Source organism: Papio anubis, chromosome 4, assembly GCF_008728515.1.
Source record: "Papio anubis isolate 15944 chromosome 4, Panubis1.0, whole genome shotgun sequence".
NCBI lineage: Eukaryota > Metazoa > Chordata > Mammalia > Primates > Cercopithecidae > Papio > Papio anubis.
The window spans coordinates 91,598,411-91,613,792 of NC_044979.1; the positions used below are offsets into that span (position 1 = coordinate 91,598,411).

At 37.9% G+C, this 15,382-nt stretch overlaps 2 protein-coding genes across 3 annotated transcripts in view; both read left to right on the forward strand.

Annotated features, from left to right (window-relative positions):
• The window catches only part of SP4 (Sp4 transcription factor), an 83,948-nt gene extending 74,126 nt beyond the window's left edge, over positions 1 to 9,822 (forward strand). For both annotated transcript variants that reach the window (XM_003896221.4, XM_009203264.3), the window contains exon 6: positions 6,035 to 9,822. In XM_003896221.4, coding sequence (XP_003896270.1) covers positions 6,035 to 6,282 — 248 coding nt within the window. In that variant the 3' untranslated portion in view covers positions 6,283 to 9,822. The remainder of the gene's footprint in view (positions 1 to 6,034) is intronic.
• Positions 9,823 to 10,838: 1,016 nt separating this feature from the next.
• Positions 10,839 to 15,382, forward strand: part of DNAH11 (dynein axonemal heavy chain 11) — a 410,596-nt gene continuing 406,052 nt past the window's right edge. Inside the window, exon 1 of the mRNA XM_031665316.1 lies at positions 10,839 to 13,390. The gene's annotated coding sequence lies outside the window, so the exon portion shown is untranslated. The remainder of the gene's footprint in view (positions 13,391 to 15,382) is intronic.

Genomic DNA, 15,382 nt, shown 5'->3' on the forward strand with positions numbered 1-15,382 from the left:
CACTAATCAGATGTCCTAAATATTTAACTTCTTTTTCTACACACTGCAGTTTGTTCTTAGAGACTCGCAATCCCCTTTCTCTTAGGAAATTAAGCTTGTGGTGTCTTCTGATACCTTGGCCTTCCTCTCCCCAGAAATTAAAAGATTATCTACGTATTGTAACAACTGTGTTCCCCTGGAAGGTTGAAATTATTCCAGGACTTTTTCTAAGATTTGACCAAATACGTTTGGGGCTTCCGTGAAATCTTGTGGCAGCACAGTCCAGGGGTACTGTTGTTTTCTCCTAGTTATAGAATCTTCCCATGCAAAGGCAAAGAGTTTCCCTACTCCTAAAGTCTAGGGGACATGCCCAGAATGCATCTTTTGGATCCACCACATTGGACCACTTAACGTTCATAGGGTATCTTACTAAAGAGGGTGTAGGGGTTAGGCACCACAGGGTGGTAGGTCTGGACAATTTGATTTATAGCCCTTAGGTCTTGCACCAATCTATACAACCCGTCAGGCTCTTTGGGAGAATTGGAGTATTGTAACATGCAGGGTTCTAATTGTCCATCATTAATCAATCCCTCTATTACCATTGGAGACCTTTTCTCCCTTCAGTAGAAATGGGATATTGTTCTCTGCAAACTACTTCTGGTTGTTTTAGTTTAATCTGTAAGGGTGTGATTTTTAACCCTCTGTTGCCTTCCCTAACCCTCACAAGGGGATTAATTTTTCTTTCTTCCTCCTCTGTTAGGAGGCTCATCATTACTTTTATTTGTCCTTCCTCTATTCCTAATCCTAAACCCAATCTCACAATCAAGTCTCGACGCAGGAGGTTAGTTCCTACTTCAGGAACATATGAGTGACCCCTCAGTTTGTTTTGGTCCTGATGTAATTAACATTTTCTTAAATATTAGAACCTGAAATCCCTCCCCTTTTATCCCTGATACTGTCAGTTTTTCCTTACAGAGTACCCCTTGGTGAATTAGGGAGGAGTGAGCTGCCCCAGTATGAATCAAAATGTCACTTCTTCCCTCAGGTCCCACCTTCACATTTATTGAGGGTTCCTGGTGGGACCTACTCAGAAGGAGCTCCTGCCCCGCGCACCGCCCCCCCCCCCCCCCCCCAGTCTTCATCAACTGTCTTGAAGGGTATCACCTTTTCTTTTTTCCATTTAGGATATCCTCTCTTAAAATGTGCTGTCTTTCCACACTTGCAACATCCACTCATAGTCTTAGGACCTTTTCCCTGCATTTCCCTTCTTTCTTCGTGTCGAAGTCTATAATTCCCTTGTTTCCTAAGTGGGGGATCTTGATGTAACCCTTTTCTGAATACCTCTTCCACAGTGGAAACCATGATTTTTGCTTTTTGTTTCTGCTTCTCTTCCTTTCGCCTTACAAGACCTTCTGAGTTTGCCTCAGTAAATCCTCAGTTGGTTTCTCTTTCCATCCAGCAATCTTTTATAATTTTTTGGTAATGTCAGGCCAGCTCTTAATTACAAAGTTAACCTTCAAAAGACGTTGCCCTACTGGGTCCTCTAGATCTAATCTGGAGCATTTTCTCATCTGATCTCTGAGCCTATGTAGGAATGCAGAGAGAGTTTCCTCTTTTGCTTGTTGAATCTTGAATGTGTCCTACGAGTGGATTCCTTGATCCCTTTAATTATCAGTTCCCGAAGGTCCTATATTTGGGCGCAGTCCCTGGGATCATTATTGTCCCATTCAGGATTAACATTTGGAAATTTTTGTTCGGCTGGTGAGACTCCTTGCCTGGGAGGGTGTTGCCTCTCCCAGATGGTCATGTCCACTCTCCTAATCATTCCCCTTTCTTTTCCTATGGACAAGATATTCTTGATGGACATCATTTCAGCCCAGGTATAAAAACTGGATCCTAGGAATTGGTCCAGATGGTCTGCTAAACTGAGGGGATCTTCTGGGAGTGGTTTCATTTTTTTCTTGAAATTCCTAATTTCAGTATAAAAGGAGCATTTACAAAGCCAGTCTCTCCCTGTCCCATGGGAACTCCCCTAAGAGGGAACATGCTAGGTGCCTGCTGTGTGGAAGGAATAGGGAAGTTCTCAATATCCCTCTTACAGTGTTCTAGTTCTTTTCTTAAATTTGGATAAAGATTTAGAGGAACAGTTGATTTAACCTCCATGGTATCCAGGTCTTTCCTCTTCTAACCCTCTTGCTTCCCCTTGACTTTCCTGTCCCCTATTTTTTGAGAGGTATGGAGGGGCATGCATGACAGGAGGTCCCAGGGCTTTTCACCGGGTGAGGGGTTTTTACTAGGCTCTTTTTCTTCTTTAAGCGGGAATATGGGGGCTAATTCCTTGGTCCAGCAGAGAGCATAACCCATCTCTTCTTGTGAGATTGGGGTTTTATTATTCACATAGAGAATTAAAGCTTGGGCCGGGCGCGGTGGCTCAAGCCTGTAATCCCAGCACTTTGGGAGGCCGAGACGGGCGGATCACGAGGTCAGGAGATCGAGACCATCCTGGCTAACACAGTGAAACCCCGTCTCTACTAAAAAATACAAAAAAAATAGCCGGGCGAGGTGGCGGGCGCCTGTAGTCCCAGCTATAGGGAGGCTGAGGCAGGAGAATGGCGTAAACCTGGGAGGCGGAGCTTGCAGTGAGCTGAGATCCGGCCACTGCACTCCAGCCTGGGCGACAGTGCGAGACTCCCTCTCAAAAAAAAAAAAAAAAAAAAAAGAGAATTAAAGCTTGGCACACCCAATTTTTAATCTGAGCCAAACTTAGGCCATAGGACTATCCTGGTAAATGTCAGAGGGAGTCTCTTTGGCTCCCTCTTTCCCTTGTCCCCTAGGCCTAGAATTTCGGTTTCCCATTTTCAGTCAGTCAGTGTCTGAGCTTTTCCCTGTGTTCTCAGCACCCCCTACTGGAGGTTTCTTGCACACCCCGAGAATCACTTCATCCATTCTCCCACCATTCTTTGTCCATTTTCCTCATGGGAGAACAGAACCATGGATTGAGACTCTGCTCTTGCTTCAAATCTAGGGTACATCTCAGTCACACTCACTCAACCTCTGAAAATGCCCAACCACCAAGACAGTACTTATAGTCCAATTTTCCTCCCTTGGCTCCTACACAAGGTTGCCTGGTTACTGCAGTGCCTGCTTTTCTCCCTGTGTCACCTCTGCTGCCTCCTGAATAACAGTCTCAGGTTTGTCTGTGGCTTCTGTGGGGAGCCAGGACGCCCGGACAGAGCGGGCCGCCTAAATCGGGTGGGACGCCTCTCTCCTCTCAGCTGGAGTCCCACTCCATGCACATACAGAGATCCCAGACAGGCCCCCAGGTTTGTGAGACATACACATTCACCTGTCCAAACCCAAAGAATGGACTTGGAGACACGAGCAATGGAAGCGAGACTTTTAATGGTGGTCTTGCAAGATGGGGTGTCTGGTAGGCAGGCACACCTGGGGCAGTTATAGCAGGTAATTTATCTCCTAGCATGCAGTGCTTACTGCCACCTCCACCCCCCAGGTTCAAGTGATTCTCCTGCCTCAGCCTCCCAAGTAGCCGGGATTACAGGTGTGCACCACCACACCCAGCTACTTTTTTTTGTATTTTTAGTAGAGACAGGATTTCACTGTGTTGGCCAGGCTGGTCTCAAGCTCCTGACCTCAGGCGATCCACCCACTTCAGCCTCCCAAAGTGCTGGGATTACAGGTATGAGCCACCGTGCCCAGCCCAAATACATTTTTTTTTTTAAAGTAGGCCACTACCTCCACCTTTGTACAGAGAAATTCCAGGTTCCTCCTGTTGGAACCTAGCTAGACCCTGGAGTAAGATACCAAGACCAGGCTTGCCAAGTGTGGCTTCGCATAGAGTTTGTGTCTGACCTGGGGTCAGGGCCTTGTCTACACACTTTTTTTTTTTTTTGAGACAAGGCCTGGCTCTGTCATCCAGGCTAGAGTGCAGTGGCTCACTGTAGTCTCAACATTTGCATTACATGTTGATTTATGTAATTAATGGATGGTGTTGCTTATTATCGATTGATCATGAATCTTGCCACTTGACAAATTTATTCTAATTGTTTATTTTCTCAGATTTTTTATGTAAATAATAATAACTGTAAATAATAATATATTTCAATTTTTTTTCCTTCCAATGATTGTACCTCATTTCATTTTACTGTCTGATATGTAGGCTTGGTAAGAATGTTTCATATTATGTTGAAAATAGTAATGATATATATAATAGCACTCTTGTCTTGTTTCTGATGTATAAAGTAATAGTTCAGAAGTTTCTCCATTAATTATATATAGGGGTATAGGGTGCCAATGACTTTTAGCAGGTAAAAGAATAAATTTTTATTCCTGATTTGCCAAGAGTGCTTATCAAAATGTGTTAAATTTTATCACATTGTTTTTATGCTTCTGTTGATCTTTTTTTTTCTCTCCTTTAACTTTATGGGATCTTAAGTCATACAAAGTATTGTATTTTTGTGTAGTCAGATTTGTCTGTTCTCTCCTTTATAGTTTCTAAATAACCTGTTGTACTTTTTAAAGTATCGCCAAGCTCTAGGTTATAGAAATGTTTTCCCTTTTTTTTTTTTTTAATAGTTTTAAATCTTTATAGCATGTATTTTGGTGTGTGGTATGACAAGGAGGTGCAACTTCTTTGTGTTACTTCACATGGATGTTTAATACAATATTGTATTGAGTGCAGTGGTCCTGTGAATTTTAATATTTGTTTATAACAATAATAAGGAAGACTAACGGTTTTTTCAAAGGGTATGAAAAAGTAAAAGCACACACGTAAAGAAAAAGAGAATATAAAGAAAAAGAGAGGGTATCTGATGTGGACCAACTTGAGCCTATAGATTTTTTTATTGGTGAGTCAGAAGCAGGGCCAAGAAAAGAAATTATCCAAATTGAATTTTCTTATTGTATTAGTCTGTTTTCACGCTGCTGATAAAGACACAATTCCACATGGCTGGGGAGGCCTCACAATTATGGCAGAAGGCAAAGAGGAGCAAATCACATCTCATGTGGATGGTGGCAGGCAAAGAAACAAAAAAGACACAAAAGCAGAAATCCCTGATAAAACTGTCAGATCCTGTGAGACTTATTCACTGCCGTGAGAACAGTATGGGGAACCCACCCCCATGATTCAGTTATCTCCCACTGGGTTCCTCCCACAACATGTGGGAATTATGGAAGTATAATTCAAGAGAGATTTGGGTGGGGACACAGAGCCAAACCCTATCACTTATTATCCAAGTTTTATCAGACTGGGAAAACAACATTTCAGTCCCTTAAGTAACAATTTTAGAGGGAAGATCTACAGCTAACAGTTATTCATTGAGCACATCAGGATAAACCAGTTAACCGAATTTTGATATGCCTCATTTATTATACACAAAAACAAAATGGCTTTTTTCTTTTTAGTTAACATTAAACTAGCTTTTATTCCAAAACAAAGAAGTTGGTCCAGTAGAACTATGTTATATTTTGAAGAAAGCATATTTAAGAATTTCTTTGGACAACAGAAACTAAGTGTTATCTTATGAAACCTAAAAACTCTATTAAATTCTAAATGTAGCATGTGCCTGCCTCCCATTTTTGCCTTGTAAAGAACTCAGTACACTATTAAATTATTAACTTAGTTTATTTGAAATAGTTCTAAGATATTTCATGCCACCATGATTAAAACTAAAACCCAGGTTAGCAGTTTGGAAGAACAGTGGACATGAGCCTTGAACATTATATATATTTGTTACATCTGATAGAGATATTTACATTGCCTGCTAAAAACCCTCTTGCTTTGTAGATGGGAAACTGAGGGTCCGGTGGCTATTTACTTGCTCCAGCTTTTATTTCCAGTTCATAGCAGAAGCAGGACTTAAACTTCAGGTCTTTTTGTTGCAATCACGTGGTCTTTCTCTTTGCATTGCTTGTTTCATAACATTTTTAAATAAAATATTTTGCAACTAGTGAAACTGTACAAAAAGGAAGATTGTTAAAAATTATAATTTCACTTAAGTAAAATGTGTATAACTTCATTTACTGTTTTTCTATGTAGGTGAAAAGAGATTTGAATGCCCGGAATGTTCTAAAAGGTTTATGCGGAGTGATCATCTCTCCAAACATGTCAAAACGCACCAGAATAAAAAAGGTGGTGGGACAGCTCTTGCCATTGTTACCTCGGGAGAACTGGACTCATCTGTTACAGAGGTGCTTGGCTCCCCAAGAATTGTCACAGTTGCAGCCATTTCTCAAGATTCGAATCCAGCAACTCCCAATGTTTCAACCAACATGGAAGAATTCTGAAAAGTTATTTATAACAGAGACCTCTAGTGCTGCACTTGTTTACACACCTTTGAAATCTGGAAATGGGCTGGTCAAGTGGATTACAGAGTAGGAAATTATGTTTTCATTCTTGGCTTCTTTAAGTATTCCAGGGTTTGGGGTCAACACATGAAGAGTTGAATTTTAAAAAATACAAAAAGTAAACTGATGTACTGGAAACAGAAAAGTATTTCCTCCATACTATAAGTTGTAGTTGTTTGGAAATATATCACATAACCTTTAGACAGAATCTTCCCATCTCTTAATATCATTTGTTAACATGTTTAAAAAGACCTTAGTAGTTTGCAGGCTGGACCTTAATTGAACTTATTTTCTTTGAAAGTACTTTGTTATAAATTCAGTCATAAATAAATTTACGTGTTTTCTTTTTCTCTATAGCACAGAAAACAGATAGTTAACTGATGATAAGGATAATACCGTATTTCCTTAGCTTGATTTTTGGAAAATCAACCGAAAATAGTTTTGGCCGTCTTTTCTAAATGTTAGAAATTCTTCAACAGCTGAATTAGGTAAGTTCCAAAACAGTAATCTGAGATACATCTCAGATCTTTATTACCACTACATTATAGTAGTGTGTATGCAGACAATCAGTGAAGTCCAATTACTTTCTCCATTTGGAGACACAAGAGGAACTTAGAGTTAAATCTTAGGTTAAATTTAAGGTTGACACCTTAGGAAAATGCTGGGGAAAAAATGTTAAAACAAAACTCATCATAGCTTCAGAAAAATAAAATGAGGCATCTTAACATGCAATGTTCTGAAGTTAGGATTGATTATATTCCTAACCGTAGGTTGAACCACAAAATTTCATTTAATATGTTTATATTGGAAATATTTGCATAGAGTGTAAATTGTTCTGTAGTTTCGTATTTTGTAAATATGAGTTATGTTGACAATGTGCAGAATTCTTTATGCTTTGACTTGGTAGCCAAAGAAAGAATTATACTTTTTTCCAAGGCCAGCAGAAAATTATCTTTTAACTACATTGTAATTCTTGTTTTCCTCTACTAAAAATTGGCCAGTTCCATTTTATTTCTAGTGCTGTGTTAGAAGGTAATTAGAAATTATAACACAGTAATGTTTTTATGTTACATCAATAACTGAATTTTCCCTAAAAATTAGCCTAATATATAATAGATATATTATGAAGCAAAACTTTTATTTTTGAAAAGGCAGAATAATTTTCAGTGAAGTAAGTGACTAAAGAAAAAAATATATGGTTTATGCAAGGGTCTTACAGGAAAGGGTCTTTTTTTTTTGAGATGGAGTCTCGCACTCTTGCCCAGGCTGGAGTGCAGTGGCACGATCTCAGCTCACTGCAAACACTGCCTCCCGGGTTCAAGCGATTCTCCTGTCTTAACCTCCTGAGTAGCTGGGATTACAGGCGCCCACCACCACCACTGGCTAATGTTTGTATTTTTAGTAGAGATAGGGTTTCGCCATGTTGGCCAGGCTGGTTTCAAACTCCTGACCTCAGGTGATCCGTCCACCTCGGCCTCCCAAAGTGCTGGGATTACAGGCATGAGCCACGGTGCCCGGCTAGGAAATGGTGTTGTTAGGAAAGATGGCCAAAAGTTTCATATGAAAAAATCTGGATTATACCAGTAACTTAAATATTAATAAGGATATTTTATGTTTTAAAAAAGTATTTACACAGAATCATAATCAGTGAAATTGACCATTTGAAAACTAAAGTTTTTACCTACCTGCTCAATTTATTAACATCATTACTTTGGGGACTGTTTGAATATAGGTACGTGTTTTCTTGTGCATTCTCTATAATTTCAGGAAAAGTACTACTCATGCGAATTATCTTCCAAAATTGTGATGTTTCTTGTATTTTTGATGAAGGAGAAATACTGTAATGATCACTGTTTACACTATGTACACTTTAGGCCAGCCCTTTGTAGCGTTATATAAAACTGAAGGTCTTTTGTGCTTTCAGTTTGTATAAAAAAGCTTTGAGATTAAAGGAAAAAAAATTTTTACACTGTGGTTATAAATTTCAAGTTTCTTAAAGCTTTTGTAGACTTGTAACAGAGTCTTTAAATTTTAGTTGGATTTTGTAAATTGTTTTGTATATTTTATTTAATGTACTCTTAACAACTGATGTATCTGGCTTTAAAACATCAGAATTGGTTTGTTGTTTTGTTTGGTACAGAGGAGCATTTGGTAGTGTTAATTTTAATTTTATTATATAGGAGCTGAAACATCAAATATATATTTTATCTATCATTATGCTACACAATCAGTGCTATAAATTTTTTTACGCAAAGAAACTTTCTTAATGTTTTAATCATGTTTCCTCAGAGTGACACTTTTTGTTGTTGTTAATACCAAGTATCAACACTCTGCATCATTATTCCATGAACCAGTTCTAATGCAAACCTATGTATGTCCATTAGAAATGAAGTTATTTTTTAATCAACAATGAGGCCTATTATAAATTTATGAAATGAATCTGGATAGCTTTATAGCATATAAAATATGTTAATTTGTGTTAGCAGGTGCACATTTCACCACTGAAATTAGAAATATTTTGACAGTCTGTTCTGCATACCATTCTGAGTCTACTTTTCTGTCTTTAGAAGAATCGTAAATTTCAATGTCCTTTATTTGACTCAGTGGGATATAGCTGTTATAAGTAATAGGGCACAGATGTGCAGTAGAGTCTTGTTTAATGGCATTTCACTGTTCATTCCCTTTACCACTGTTATAAAACTTTTCTTTATTGTAATTATCAGTGCAAAGCTATGTATTTATCATGGTAAAACTCCAGTGTTAGAATAGTTTTTTCTTACAGTATACTTTCTTTGGTTAGGTTTGTGTATGTGTTGCTGATTACATTAGAACTTGATGTTAAGTCATTATTTATCACACTCTCATGAGAGCAGTAATAAAAATGTGTAATCTAGGAGAAAAAGTTAATTTGTCAAACTTAGATAAGCATGATGTTTAGGTCCTATTTTTCAATTTTATAACTGTTTTATTGCAACAATATTTGTATTTAAGTCTCCATTTTAATGCCTTGTGGTGTTTTTTTATGCATGTCACTAAGTTGTCATCCCACATAAATTGATGTGCAGCATAGGGTATTAAATCTACATAATGATTTTAAAACAGAAATAGTTGATGGTAAAATGTAAATGTTTTGCAAAAATTCCTTATAAAAAGTTTTGTAGTAACATTTCACTTGTAAATTTTTTTTGTAAAAAAAAAAGAAAATGAAAAAAAAAAAGAAGAATCCAGAAAAAAACCTGTTTCCCATATTCTAGAATTTAGACAATTATTCTGCCAGCAAAGCCTCTGGGGCTGTAATTGACATTTTTACAGTGCTGATTTGTATAAAATTTGTTTTTTGTGGATTTGGAAATAAAATCATGTACAAGTTGTTGCCTGCAATAACAATTGCAAGTAACCTATTAAAAATTCCCTTGAGTTTAACATGTTTCATTTAATTATGTATACTATAAAACAGCAATAAATTATTTGAACTATCAACCTTCTTATCATGAACACTGGAGAGTTAAATGCTTCTCACTGGAGAACACATTGGCAACCCTTCATAATTCCTCGTATTGAGATCTGGTCACCATTTATCTGAACATACCGCCAAAGAACACCAATTCAAATTGCATGTTAATTTGTAGCCATTGCTCTAGACATTTATGGAAATTAAAATTTGATTTAGAGACACTTTTTACTTAAATATTTTAAGCAATCAATGTTAGGAAATTGTAGGAAGACCTGAAAACGAAAAACATAATTAAAATATTATTTAAGCTCACAGAATCACTGAGAAGCAATATAGGCCACATAGATGCCACAAAGACGACAAGCAGAAACTCTCTTTTCCTCCTGAGAGAGCCCTAAAAATCTCATGAAGACCTTTAGTAACGTGATGAATACATTATTGTAACAACTTCAGCTAACACATTTCCAAACTCAACAGCAGATACAGACATAGCAAAGCGAGGGTTTGGTGGCCAGGGTGGCGGGGGTAGGATGTTAGGCCACAAGAAAAGTACTCTGGCCCACTGACAGAAGACTCCAAAGACTAGGTTTTAGGTAGTAAGCAGGGGCTATAAGGTGTTTGGATAGAGAACCTTGTACAGCAATGTCCTAAAGGCATAGTTATGTTACAACTTTGTAAAATAATTTGTTAATAACAGTGACTGAATCAAAGAATTTGTTACTCTGTCAAATAAGACAGGAATTGTCAAAGGATGTTTTCTATCCAAAGTAAAGATACACTTGAATTACCTGAAAAATTCGCATTAGAAAGCATCAGGATGATATTGTATAAAGGGATAATGCAGGCCAGGCATGGTGGCTCACGCCTGTAATCCCAGCACTTTGGGAGGCCGAGGTGGGTGGAACACGAGGTCAGGAGTTCAAGACCAGCCTGGCCAACATGGTGAAACCTCATCTCTACTAAAAATACAAAAATTAGGCAGGCGTGGTGGTGCACACCTGTAGTCCCAGCTGCTCAGGAGGCTGAGGCAGAATTGCTTGAACCCAGAAGGTGGAGTTTGCAGTGAGCTGAGATAACGCCACTGCACTCCAGCCTGGGCGACAGAGCAAGACTCTATCTCAGAAAAAAGGGTAATGCAATTAGAAAACTTCATTGTGTTTTTCAATTTTTAATACAGTTTGATTCTTGTACTTTTAGGAATTTCAGCCACATGAACAAGACAATCATAAAGAAAAAGGGATAAATCATCTTAAAAATTGACAGCTGTTGGTGTAGTAAGTTAGGAAAGTTGAAGTAGTGCTAAAAGCAACACTAATAGGGTGTGGTTTACAATGCCATTGGTAATGACAACTTGATAGAAAAAATATACAGTATTTGTTTATTTTTTAATTAAAAGTTCAGATGCTTAATGATAAGGGTGCAGAGACTTTAAGTGTCACAGCAAATTTGAAATACTTTATTCCTTTGTGAATCTGAATAATATATTGCTATATTTACTGCCCGAACAGTAATGCCTGCTTAATATACACACAATCAACTTGTAATTCGGTAGCAGGACTTTTAAGGCATGTATTTTCCATTCTTTTAAGATTGACTGATTAGCATAAACTTTGGTCTCTGTTACTCTTAATAACAGGTGGCAATGAAATAATTTATTTTTGGATACCTGAGAGTAATCTCAAGTAGAAATAGTGGAAGGAAGGGAGGGAGGGAAGGAAGAGCATAAAGGCCTATTTGTAGTGCAGAGGGTTGATCTCCCTGGTTAATAGCTAAGCACCGTGCCAAGAGAGATCAACGGAGAGTCTTGACGATTTCAGGCTGGATTCCTGGTTCAGCCACTTAGTAGGCACACAACCGTGGGAAGTTATTGAACCTTTCAGCACCTCTCTTTTTCTACTTTGTAGAATAAAAGAGCAATGCTTATTAATGTTAAGCATTATGAATAATACATAGGTCTGTTAAGATCAAATAAGAAAACTGTATTGAGTAACACATAGTTGTGTTTAATACATTGTTATTAATAAGTTAACCCAAAAGGCAGAGGGTGTCTTAGTCCATTTGGGCTGCTATAACAAGATACACTAGGTAGCATATAAACAACAGAAATGTATTTCTCACTTCCGGAGCCAGGAAGCCCAAGGTCAAGATGCTGGCAGATTCAGTGTTCATTCACTGGTTCATAGATGGTGACTTCTAGCTGTGTCTTCACACGGTGAAAGGGACAAGACAATTTTCTGGGGCCTCTTTTGTAATGACACTAATCCCATTCATGAGAGCTCTACTATCATGATCTAATCATTTCTCAAAGGTTCCACCTCCTAATATCACTGGCAATATTATTGGTAATTGGGTTTCAACATGAATTTTTGAGAGGCACAACTGTTCAGACCATAGCAGAGGGCATGGAATAGTTCCCAGCTGGACCAATGCTGAAATGTCTTGAAAATGGGCAACAATACATCAAAAAGTTAATTCTCAAGCCCCATTTTTAAAATGAAATTTCAGTGGGAATTTCCAAATTCAAACGTATTTTTCTCAAACTGTGAGCTACTTTGCCATACTCTACCTCAAAATTTTATGACAGTCTTTTTCCAATTCTAAGAAAAATTAAAGGTTTAAATCTTTCTTTCTTTTTTTTTTTTTTCCTTGAGACAAGGTCTCACTCTGTCACCCAGGCACACACCACCATGCTTAGTGGGTCTTGAACTCCTGGGTTCAAGCGATCCGCCCCCCTCTGCCTCACAACGTGCTGGAATTAGGAGCATGAGTCACCGCGCCTGGCCTATTTCCTAATTTTTAAACATTAATTACAATTATTATATGCCTACCTCAAAGTGATAGCAGAGAAGCAAACCAGTGAACAAGAAGCAAACGAATTACTGAAAAACAAACAGCTGCTCATATGTTGTTCACTAACTTTTGTGGATATATGTGTGGATGATTTTCTATATTTAAAAGCATTCTCTATATTTAGAAATATATTTGTTAAATAAACCCAGGCATACAGGGCAAAAGTACCCCTCTTTTCAGCTACCTACCAAATTGCAGCCACAAAAAGAAAACATGCAATTTGGTGTTCAAAAGTTTCTTAGACAACTTCCTCTCAGACTTGGTTCAGAAAAGGATAATAAGATGCTCTACTTTTACTTTGCTTTTTAGATTCTTTGTGAAATAAGATAGGATATAGAATAAATGTCTAAACTTATAATGCCCTGCAAGGCTGAGGCATCTCTGCTGGCTGTAGCTTCAGTTGTCCATTTGTCCAGTTACAGCCTTCTTGCCCGTTTAACTCCTACCTTTGCTTCAGATCCTGTTCTTAACTGAGCTGCTCTCCTCATTCCCAAGCTCACCTTTGTTGGAGATGCTTTTTCCAATTAATACATTTATTGAGCACTTATTGTGTGCCAGATTCAGGCACAAGGGATGCCGTTTTTCTTTCCTATGCTAACTCTGCCTTCTTGCATCCCAACCTCAGCTGGATTTCTGGAGTTCCTTGAGACCCATTTGCCCTATGCCTAGGAATGGGCAGGTCAGCAGTTGCAGAGATACTGGAGTCCATTCAGACCATATCTACGGGGAGGAGCCCAGGCTCAGGTAATCTGAAGCGAGTTAAGATAACAGGTTTCAAGTCAGGGTCAGGGACTTAAGAAATCAGATGTGAGTATTAAGATCAGACAAAAGCAAATTATAGGGAAGAGGAGGAAATTAAACGAGCAGTTGTCATAAACGCCAGTTTGTCTTTGAATCATGTCTTTCTAGATGGTTGGCTTGGTTCAAATTTTGTTATTTATTATCCTGCTATGAAGTGTGGTTTCATAAATATTTTATGTATAGTAGTAGTATTTTTTAGATGTTTAGATGTGGAACCATAATAAAGTTATATTTTCTGCTGGTAAAATTGTTCCTTGCTTGTATAATGTTATGCTGGAATTAAACACATCAGTAATTCACGGTGCTATGTAAAGGGTATTATGGCTTCCAAGTATTTGGTCACCTGAACAAGTTTGAAAATCACTGTTGAGTGCTGGGCACAGTGGCTCACACTTGTAATCCCAGCACTGTGGGAGGCCAAGGCGGGTGGATCACAAGGTCAGGAGATCGAGACCATCCTGGCTAACACGGTGAAACTCCATCTGTACTAAAAATACATAAAATTTTCCGGGCGTGCTGGCGGGCACCTGTAGTCCCACTTACTTGTGAGGCTGAGGCAGGAGAATGGCATGAACCCAGGAGGCAGAGCTTGCAGTGAGCCGAGATCGCACCAGCCTGGGAGATAGCGAGACTCTGTCTCAAAAAAAAAAAAAAAAAAAAAAAAAAAGAAAGAGAAAAGAAAACCACTGTTGAGGAAAATAATCTAATGGCAAACAATAACCTAGCTGAAAAAAAGATTCCAACCCAATTCAGTAATACCGTAAACGGTTACCACTTTAATGTAACTATTTTATGTTTTTGCAGCTCTTTACGTTAGCTTATTCTTTGTCAAGTTCATATATGTATACATGAAATATATGTGTGTACATGTTAGGTGGAGCTTCATATATGTTTATAGTTTATAAGTCAGAATTAAATTTATGTTACTATGGTTTGGCATTGTAGTTGCTTATTCTCACTGTCCCTAATTATGTGGACAGACATAAAATTGTTAGAAAATTAAACCCTATTCTGATTATCATTTATAACTTTATTTAAATTTCTTTTTCTTTTCTATTTTTTTTTTTTTTTTTTTTGAGATGGAGTCTTGCTCTGTTGCCCAGACTGGAGTGCAGTGGCACGATCTTGGCTCACTGAAACCTCTGCCTCCTGGGGTTGCAGTTCAAGCGATTCTTCTGTCTCAACCTCCCAAGTAGCTGGGACTACAGGTGCCTGGATAATTTTTGTATTTTTAGTAGAGACAGGGTTTTACCATTTTGGCCAGGCTGGTCTAGAACTCCTGACCTCGTGATCTGTCCACCTCGGCCTCCCAAAGTGCTAGGATTACAGGCGTGAGCCACCGTGCTTGGCCTAAATTTTCGTTTTTATGGAGTAGGTTATGACTAGAACAGAGTTTTGGGTTCTATAGAAAAAAACTAATTTCTCCTTGTGTTGCTCTGTTTTTCACAATATTGTGGATGCCAATTTGAACTAAAAGTCTATGTAAATATGTCCACCAATTTGATAAATATGTCCACCAATTTGATAAGTAGCTGGAAGTACTTTTATTCTTGTGTCCAATTATAAATGTAAACATGGACCTAAAGAAAAAAAGGGCAAAGCTAGAGAACTTTTTAAATTGACCATTTTGCAGATATGAGTAGTAGTCTATATTTTTAGGAAAAGTGTTACCTTGTTTTAAAATGTTTTTAAATATTAATTTTTATTAAACCATCGTTTGTTTGAATCCATGGTTTTGACAATTCTCTAAAGAATTAGTGCTATGTGAAAAGAGTTGATAATCACCAGAGATTATATTCAGAAAATATTTGTCTTCAGTTTATATATTTTGTTCTAATAGAAATATTGATCAGATTTATTATTTAAATATTTATGTCTCTTACTAAGAAAAATATAAGATGTCATTTAACTCTGGCATTGTTCAGAATACTTCTA